General features: G+C 59.9%; 1 protein-coding gene across 1 annotated transcript; it reads right to left on the bottom strand.

Annotated features, from left to right (window-relative positions):
- Positions 1-136: 136 nt before the first annotated feature.
- On the bottom strand, positions 137-5,217 carry LOC119108266 (putative transaldolase). Its single transcript, XM_037231846.1, has 6 exons — positions 5,214-5,217; positions 4,322-4,520; positions 2,890-3,147; positions 1,630-1,766; positions 802-912; positions 137-497 (listed from the first exon to the last, which is right to left on the bottom strand). Exons 1-6 carry the CDS (start codon positions 5,215-5,217, stop codon positions 337-339), a joined length of 870 nt encoding a protein of 289 aa, XP_037087741.1. The 3' UTR covers positions 137-336.
- Positions 5,218-10,188: the final 4,971 nt, after the last annotated feature.

Raw genomic sequence — 10,188 nt, forward strand, 5'->3', positions numbered from 1 at the left:
ATCTTCATTGTACTGAGCGAGGTAGTATGTAGTGTGTGTGAAATGTGCTAGCTGTGTTCGCGTGGTTACTCCTCTCGTCGAATAAATTTGAGCATACTGTGTCAGCGTCTCCACCACCTCCAATGAAGCACACGTACCGAGGCGGTAAATATATTCCAGCAACCCTGTGCGTCCAAGCGACGGTACACGTGATGTCAAAGCTCTACGTCATGATTCAACTATTCATAAAATTAAAGTAAAAAATCTCCAACACGTCCGACGCTTTGTACGGCCGGATCGACCCACAACCTGGCGCTGGAATGATGCGCGGTTGACGACGGTGACCAAGCGCCGCCGCTACTTCAGCTTGGCCTGCAGCAGCGTCTCCAGCTTGACGGCATCCGCAGCGAACTTGCGGATGCCCTCGGCCAGCTTGTCCGTGGCCATGGCGTCCTCGTTGTGCATCCAGCGGAAGACTGGCTCGCTCATGTCCACCTTGTCCAGGTCCTGCTTCTTCGCTGGAAGGGACAGGCAGACACGGTAAGGCGTGGACGGAGCAGCTAGGCGCGCGCAATGGCTACAGGGCAAATACATTATTCGTTTGAATGCATGAGCAGCATGGCGTCTTACCAGCCGGCTGGCTGGCTCGCTTGCCTACGCATGGCCGATGACCACACATCTAGCCTCTTGCGGCAGCAGCACCCACCCACAGCAGCAGCATCAGATGCGTGTGAAACGACTGACGGCATTGTCGGCTCGACGGCCGGAGCCGGGGTCAACTGGCTGGCGGGCCGACCGGCGTCGGCCGCCGAGCCCACCTACCCATGCTCTCGGTGAGCTGCGGGTGCAGCTGGTCGGTGCTGTTGGAGAGCTCCTCCAGCAGCTTGGGGCTGATGGTGAGCAGGTCGCAGCCAGTGAGGGCCGTGATCTCGCCTGGCGGACACAGGTCAGCGGCGGTCAGCGGCGGTCAGCGGCTGGTCAGCGGCTGATCAGCGGCGGTCAGCGGCGGTCAGCGGCGGTCAGCGGCGGTCAGCGGCGGTCAGCGGCGGTCAGAGGTGGCCGGCGGCCGGCCGTCGCCGCCAGCTGTCAGGAGGGCAGGACAAGGCGGCGCCGGCCGCGCCACTGACTGCCTCTCGCAGCGACGGCGACTCCGACGCAGCCGCCGGGCGAGCGACCACGGCCGGCGCAGAGCCGCAGGCGCGCGGCCAGGCTCGCTGAGAGGCCAGGTGAGCTCAGCATGATCCGAAATGTCAGACGAAACGAGCACCGCGGAACAGACTTCCGGGCTTGTGCTGACAGCCGGGGCACCGACTTTCATTAAAACTGGCATGCCGCCCAAAACACGTGATCAATGACAAAAACACACTATCGCATTGCGGCTCGCGGTACACCTCATGAAACAGCAGTTGGTCGAACAGCTGGTTACTTTGCGCTATTGCACGCCGCTGTCTACCCTACCGCTTCGACAACCAATCTTTGCCCTATTGCACACCGCCGCCTACCCTACCGCCTCGACAACCAATCTTTGCGCTATTGCACACTGCCACCTGCCCTGCCGCCTCGACAACCAATCTCCAGCATTCCCTTCCGCGTGCACGATAGCAGTAACACAGTGCTCCGCCAGGGCAGGCTAACTCGGCCGGTCCGTACCGGTGTTACGGAAGGAGGCGCCCATGACGACCGTCTTGTAGCCGAACTTCTTGTAGTAGTTGTAGATCTTGGTGACCGAGATGACGCCCGGGTCCTCGCGGGGCTCAAACTTCTTCTTGTCCGTGTTCGCCACGTGCCTGATTTAAACGAACACGTGCGCGGAGTTGATTATCTGACGAAACCACACCGGATGGCACTGGTCGTAGTCTAAAGTGAACATTTAAGCCTTGCATTATGACCTTCAGACATGACCTTGACCTGCATGACCTTGCTCTGTAAGGGTCGCTACGGCTGGCAGGAAGCGCCGGCGTAAGCAGCCAAAAGTGATCTTTTGTGATGGCTGCCAGCAACTTGGGTGGCTGAGAGCGATAAACGTCCAAATAAAGTAGAGCAGATCTCGTCTTGGTACACGCCATTTGGTTTGAATTTGGATTCATCCTGACTTCAAGGTTGGGCACTTAATGAAGTCTTACAGCGCCCGTTGAATACAGGCTTTCCTAGCCCAGTACAGCAATAGCAGCCATGCACAAGAAACGACTGTACTGTTCTGCCAAATAGCAGCCCCCCGACCAAGGGCCCCAATGACATCTGACCAGCACGCCCCTAACGGAACAGGGCCGAGCTCATGTTGCTGGTAAGACTGGTGAATATCAGGACCGAGGTCTCACCAAATCAGCGTCGTTTAGGACCCCAGATAACGACCTGCTCAGAACGGGTCAGCACAAGAGCCCTAGCTATCGGCCAGCCCCGTACGTATCCGGATCGGGATCTGGATATATCTGTGTCTGATCTGCTATCTGATGTCTAACCTACCTGATACGTAATATCAGCTGATCTGTGCCACGATATGATGTGATGTACCTGGCGACCTGATGTCTGGTCACGCAGGGCAACTGACCAGTCTCGCGCGGGTCAGTCACTGATCCCCGGAGCCAACGCTACTGATCTGTCCCATATGGTTAGCCCAGTTCCACTCACCGCACCCAGACCGGGAGCCCGACCGAAGCCTCGCGACGGCCGCTGACCAGACTCAGACCTGGGAGCCGGACTCAGGATCCCCTGGCCGGCACTGACCGGACCCAGACCCGGGAGCCTGACTCATGATGACCTGGTCGGTCACTGACCGGACCCCGACCCGGGAGCCTGACCCGTCCCCCCTGACCGGCACTGACCGGACCCCGACCCGGGAGCCTGACCCGTCCCCCCTGACCGGCACTGACCGGACCCCGACCCGGGAGCCTGGCCCTGGCCGGCACTGACCAGTCCAGGATGCGGCCGACGAACGGCGAGATGAGCGTGACGCTAGCCTCGGCGCACGCCACCGCCTGGGCGAACGAGAAGAGCAGCGTCAGGTTGCAGTGAATGCCGTGCTCCTGCTCCAGGACGCGCGCCGCCTCGATGCCCTCCCACGTGGAGGCCAGCTTGATCAGGATGCGCTCCTTGCTGATGCCCTCGGCCTCGAACATCGAGATGAACTTGCGCGCCTTGGCGATGCTGGCCTTGGTGTCGAAGGACAGCCTGCCGGCGTGTCACAAGCGTCAGTCAGACGCGGCACGGTGACGGGGAAAGTGCGCCACGCGACGTAGATCCGGCGCGTAACGAAGCATTTAACCCGGGCGGTTCTGACTCACTACCCGAACAAAACACCGGTGGTGCGGTCGCCGCCTGACACGGTCGCTGCGGAGGTGATGGTTTGCTGCGCCCGCGCGCGCAGCCCAGCCCACAGCGCGGCGTCCTTGGACGACCTGGCGCTAGTCCTGCTGCCCTCGTCCCCCTGCTGCGCCGCCTGAGCAGCGATGCCCTCAGTGGCGTTAAGCCTCCGGTGAAGCGGAGGCGCTCACGCAATGTATGGGAGACAGAGTAATTCTGGGCACCACGCCAAGCGGCTTGGCGCCTCCCAGAGTTTCGAAGGGTCAACGCTCGCATTGGCCCGGTGGCGTGCAGAGCTCCGTGCGAGTTTGTGCAGTTGGAGGGATGCGCGTCTGTCTCGTGCCGCGCGACACGTCCGCATCCCTCCCCATCTGAGACCCGTACGACTTGCGGCGACCCTCACGCCCCAGCGTCTGCCTCGTGCCGCGCGACACGTCCACGTCCATCTCTATCTAAGGCCCGTACGACTTGCGGCGACCCTCACGCCCCAGTGTCTGTCCCGTGCCGCGCCACACGTCCACGTCCCTCCCACCTGAGACCCGTACGACTTGCGGCGACCCTCACGCCCCAGTGTCTGTCCCGTGCCGCGCCACACGTCCACGTCCCTCCCACCTGAGACCCGTACGACTTGCGGCGACCCTCAAGCCCCAGTGTCTGTCCCGTGCCGCGCCACACGTCCACGTCCCTCCCACCTGAGACCCGTACGACTTGCGGCGACCCTCACGCCCTAGCGTTTGTCCCGTGCCGCGCGACACGTCCACATCCCTCCCCATCCGAGACCCGTAGGACTTGCGGCGATCCTCACGCCCCATCTGATGTACGCACGCCGGAATCAACCGGCCAGCATATCCCGATCTTGAGAAAAACGCATCCGAAAGACCCGCGCCAACAATCACCATCGACGACCCTGAAGTGTGGCCAGGTACCATTTCTACAAGAGCACTTCAATCCAGTACTATCAAGTTCGGGTACAGTTCAGACCACTAGTTGCGCTGCGCGCGGCTGAGCCGCGGTCCCGCTGCGGTCCAGCGGTCCAGCTGACCTGGCGTCGACCTCGATGGAGACGCGGCCAGGCACAATCTTGAGGATCTCCTTCCCGAACAGCACGAACACGCGGTCCATGGTGGCCGACACCCGCTCCGCATCCGTCCTGAAACGAGACGTTGCTGTTGGAGAGAACTGAAGCGGCCCGACGCACGCACGCACGCACGCACGCACGCACACGCAATGGCGACGAGACGCTCAAAAGGATACATCAGCCTGTGGCAAGGAAGGATACAATACAGTTATTTAAATAACGCCCAATTCCTTCACCCTCTTTAGATGTAAAATGGATGTCGTTCACCTTATGTACCCATGAACCCGGTGTCCGGCCAAAAACGCGCACAAGACGCGGCCAAAGACACACGAAGCATCTGAATCATCAAATGCTTCATGAGTGTGCCGGCAGCTACACGAACAGTCAAGACGCTAATTGTAAGGGTGATAATGATAATGGGCGCAGCAACTACCGAGACCGGCAATGGCTTTACATGGCGAATAACCGCAATTAACAAAACCGGGAATGACTTTCACGGCGAATACAAGAGCATGTTGCCTGTTTAACGGGTTAACTGGGTCGCGCCAAGCCCGCCGGCATTCCGCGCACACAGCGAAGCGTGTCGTATAGGACCAAAAATTGGGGCGCGGCAGTGATCGACAGTGTAGAGCACAAGCTAGCTGCGGAGAGCCGGTGCAGCACGGCGTGAGCGCCACGTCCCGCGGCGGCCGGCTGCAGCGAGGCCGGCGGGACGACCGAGCCCCCCCCCCCCCCCTCTGCCGTCTCCGCGGGCACCTTGGCGAGGCCGGGGACGACGCGGTGAAGCCCCGCCATGACGCGGCGCGGGAAACCCTGCGTGTCGCATGCACGCACGCATACCGCACGCATGCCGCACGCATGCGGGATGCATGCGGGAAACCGAACATGCCTGGCGAGGCATAACCCCACCAGGCCCCAGCTCCGCAGACGTCTCTACGCTTATGCGCACACCACCGGCACTACCGCCCCGGGCCCAGGCGCCGTTCCAACGTCGGGGGGTGCCCGTCGGATGCGGACGGTCTGGCGGACCTGGCCGCGTCCGCTCCGGACCGGTATCCTCACTACCTAGCGCCCGTAAACCGCGCCAGGCCGGGGCGCCGGGGACGCTGCAGACGCGACGTGCACGGACACGGCGCGACCATGGGCCGCTCCTGCAGCCGCTCTGGGGAATCTACAGACGGCAGGGAACAGGGGCTCGGGCTGACCAGGCGGCGTAACGGCGCCTCAAGCCCCCATTGTTACAGATACCTCGGTCAGGGTTAGCTGGCCCTGTCCGTGACCACTTAGCGGCAGATATCATCAGCTCATAGAGCACTCATACAATAATTGACTGCATTCCTGGGTACTAAACGATACGGCCCGATCCGGGATTAACAAAGCCTCTTTTTGCAGGTTGCAAGCCTCTTCCGGGATCGTGTGAATACCTGCGCCCAACTGGGATTCGTTATTAATTCGCATGATCTTAAAACCACGGCACAATGTTATATCCCGCAACGGATTTCCAGCAGGGTGGTGCGACTTCCGTGGCCGTGGATATTTACCTTCCGCAGCCTCTGGCTAGGATTCAACGGCCGACCGAAGGGCCGACGAGTCGGCGGGCCTCCTCCTTCAAGGCGATGAAAAGAGGACGAAATATCACCCATTTAGACTTCACCTTACGTCGGCGTTACACTCGAAATTCAACCCACCCTCCCATACAACGCTGAATCCGTCTTTGCTCTATTTGTACGCGCAGTCTGTCCCCGAGCTGGAAAAGCCGGCAGCGTAAGCTTTTTATCGGCTGAAAAACCGCGCCCGGCGACCCAGCGCAACCGTCCGCGTGTTGCGTGTGGTCCACCGCCGGCGGTTTACGTCCCCGTCCCCAGCCGGCGGGGCAAAAACGGCCGCGCGGTACCAGACAGCCCCGCAGCGGTCGGCTGACCTTCAGCGCTCCAGACGCCCTTGACCGGGCGGCGAGCGGGCCGGGACCGGCGCCACGGAGGCCGGAGGGAGGGGCCGCGCGGCGCGGCGCGTATCAGGCCGGAACGGGGCGTCACGCGCCGCGTCTCCGGCCGGCCCCGGGTCACGCCCGACCGGCCGGGCCCGCACGGCGCCGAGTCACGGTCACCGCCGTCTCGACCGGCCGCCCGGAGCCCACCGCCGCGCCGGAAGAGGCCGGTACACAGACGGCGTCATTGTCCGCAGTCTCCGGTCCGTCGCCGCCGGCCAGAGCTGATCAGCCGCGCCGGGCAGGGGCCGTCGGGTCGGCCGGCCGCGGCCGGTGGGCGCGGCTCCAGACGGGGTCAGCGGCGCGGCGGGATGCCGCCCGTGCAGGTCGATATCGAGCCGCTGCTCCGGTCGGCGGAGGGGTCGGCTCACGTTCGGCTGGTGGCCGGCCGTGCCTGACCGGCGCCGGACCACGGACGGGGCGAACCCCGGGTCACCGGCCGCGACCAATCGTCGCGGGCCACCAGCACACAGCCAGCGCGGGTGGAGCGTTGCGCGGGCGCCCTGTACGCGAAACGCCGTGTAGACAACGCGAACGAATAATCTGCGGAGCGTTAAGACACCTGCACCCGGCGGGGAATACCCAGTTGCAGACAGACCCTTCTGCGGTGGGACAGGCCTTCCACCACTACTGCACCGCATGTTCAGTTACCACCCCTGGCCCAGAGCATGAGTCAGTCTGCCGACCACACGGACTTCGCGTTCAATCAGCAGCCAGCGTGATCGTTCAGAGCACAGAGAACAGAGAACAGAACACAGGACCGGCTCCCTGCCACCCGGTCCGTGCCGTGGCGGCGCCACGAGGCGCAGCACCCCGTCCGGAGAGGTCGCCGGGTCCAGACAGAGCGCGCCCGCTCGGCCGGGCACCGAGCGACGGACGGCTGCACGAGCAGCTGAGCCCCGGGAGCTGCCCGCCGACAAAATGGCCTCCTAATCCGCTCCGGCCCGACCGGCACCGGCAAACAGTTGGCTTCGGCCGTCGGGGACCCGTGCGTGGCTCAGCCTCGCAGCCTCCCTCGCAGCCTCAGCCTCAGCCATAATCTGCGGGAGAACGTGTGCGCAGCAGCAGCGAGAACGTCCGGATCGATCCAGGCCCGCCGTCCAGCGCAGTCACCTGTGTAAGCTTACAGAGCTGGGTACCGCTTTCACGTTCCTGTGTCAACGCTTGCTTTAAGAGGCGGCGTAGACGCAGGGGGGCTAGAGAATTCCCCCTCCCCTCCCCCCCTCCCACCCCGATGGTTGGTCGGCTTCAACAGTCCAATTATCCAGCATTGTTAACTTTATCAGCTTTCCAGACACAGGCTTGCTGGAGAGCATTGCAATCAGTTGGCATTTAACTGTAACAGATGCATACATGCACATGCAACACATTACTGCATTATGCCGTGCTAAGGAAATAAGCGCAAGTGCCATTTTGGCCATTTTGGAGTTTTTGCACCTTCAGATTCGTAATAACGGCCCCCATCATCCTCAAAAATATAGTTGTAATCGGCCCCAACCGCCCAGAATTTTGGATTTCCTTGTCAAAAATAAACGGAAGCTACGGAACAAGTCCAATCTGCAACGCGAAAGAAGCGTACGTGCCACGCGCGAGCTACGGTGAAAAAACAAAAGTTCTTCTTCTTCTCCGCCGATTCAATTAATAAAAGGCGCGTTGTCTGCACTCGGACTTTTTTTCTCGCCGCCGTCCAGCCACAGCCTCCCACTTCCCCACCGCCGCCGTGGCACTAGCGAAAGATCGCCGCCGACCAGCCACAGCCTCCCACTTCTCCGCAGTCGTCGGGCACTAGCGGAGAACTCGCCGCCGTCTAGCCACAGCCTGCCGCTTTCCTGGCGGCGTTCTGCGCCAGCGCCGCTGGTCCTGCCGATGAATTAGGCTCTAGTTTTAATCCTTTTTCTTTTCACATCTGCATGCAGCCTGAGTGCATTAGAAGAGATGGAGGTACAACATCTGGAACACTCCGAAGAAAAAACCTTCGCCACCGACATTAGGTAGGCCATGTTATTGGAGGATTGAGGTTCTCAAGAAGACCAACTGGTTGCTCAACCACCACCTGGATTCAGCGTCCCCGGCCCTGCCGAAGACTACCGTCGTGCAGCCTCAGCCCGCCGCTACTTACCAGCTGCCAACAGGTTTAGGCGTTACCGAAGGCCTCCCCGCCGCTCATCGGTTGCCGGCTTTCAGCGCTGTCGGTCTTGCTATGGATACTAATCCACGACAGGATGTCAGTCATGTCAGCCAGCCAGCGACAGCGCCAGCTAATCGCGAAGATACCGGGAATGGATACGCTACGAAGCATTACTTGACTCTTATTATGCTCTATTTATACGCTTCCGGATGGAAACGACCAAGCCGTTCCCGTGTGCAAGCCGTCTGTATGGCAGCAGTGGGCTTGAAGTTTAACAACGACCAGGTCATCCGTAACGCTTTCGGCTGCTGAAAAGGAGGACCGAAGAGAAAGTGCAACGTCGAAGACCAAGATCGACTCGACTGTCATCCGAAATCACATCAAGAGTCATCGGTCGTGCGCACATCGGTTTAACCACACCCGAAGAGACTATCTGTCATCGAATATCACAGCCAATGGCATGCAAGACTTCACTGAAAAGCAAAGACCAAATAAGCTTCGAGCGGTGTTGAAGGGATGGTAACAGAGATGGACTACTTGCTCCCCCAAACGTGTCAACGAAGAATGTGAGTACTGTTCTTGTCAACTGCACAACGGGAAATCAGTGCATAAAGCCCGAAAGAGCTGGCCTCGTGTACGTTGACGGGTGCGACCAGTGTCGGGAGCACAACACACATTTGGCCCGGACCAGAGAGGGTGGAGCTGACTACTGAAGACAGGCGGCCCGCGAGTGGGATGACGACAAACACGTGTGCAGTGCCGACCTAATAAAAGTAAACGTTGATCCTTATCCTTTACCACAAAACGGTCTTCTTCATCCCCGTTTCGTTACTTGTACGGAGTCATTTGCTACCCTCGAGAGGACAGGACAAGTAAAAAGGTCGAAGAAGTCGCCTGCAGTCCTCTGGCATGTGGCAACAGCAGAAATGGATGGAGAAGACGTTGCCGTGACGTCCCGGCGTTTCCTCAGCGAACAGCGATAAAAAAAGCAAAGTGACAATCTTCACGCAGACAACCGTCAGACGCAAATTCAGGCATAGATTTCAGCCAATGTACTCAAAAACTTCCAAGGCCAAGGAGTCCGACTTTCAGGACCTCCGGCAAGCAGCAGAGGATACAGGCATAAGCACGACTGCGGTGTGCCATGTCGACTTCCGCGTGTTCTAGGATGGTGCATCCCGGAAAAAGCTTAACTCGCTAGTCAAGGAGGGTCTGCGCCCCTACCTTCAGGACGGTCGCTGTCTGCAGGTTCGCAAAGGGCAGTGAACATGTCTACAACTAAAAGTCTCGCCTCGAACAACAATGGAGGCGTTCAGCCTCGTGAAAATCACCCCTGACCCACAAGACCGAGAACATGGCACCAGAACGCCTGGCCTCAACACTGTAAAGATCAACAAAACTGTGGGAAACCCGCTACCAGTTTCGGAGGAAATGAGGTACGCGCTTCCACTTGCAGACATTCTCTTCTGGGCCGATGGGGAGAATGCTGTCCACGATGCCCAAAAGGAAGTGCAAACACCGCCCAGTTTAAAGTCTGGTCCATGAGATTGCTCTCCCCACGCCCAAGCCTATTGCTACTAGATGTGACAAGTTCAGTGGCATATAATTCGATTATGTTCCATCTACCAATACCTTGATATATCAGAAAATCGAAAAAGCTTTACCCGAAAGCTGCTTTAAATGCACATGCGCCTTTTTCCTTTGTACGGCAGCATT

Source organism: Pollicipes pollicipes, unplaced genomic scaffold (genome assembly GCF_011947565.3).
Source record: "Pollicipes pollicipes isolate AB1234 unplaced genomic scaffold, Ppol_2.1 Scaffold_6686;HRSCAF=7923_pilon_pilon_pilon, whole genome shotgun sequence".
Classification (NCBI taxonomy): domain Eukaryota; kingdom Metazoa; phylum Arthropoda; class Thecostraca; order Pollicipedomorpha; family Pollicipedidae; genus Pollicipes; species Pollicipes pollicipes.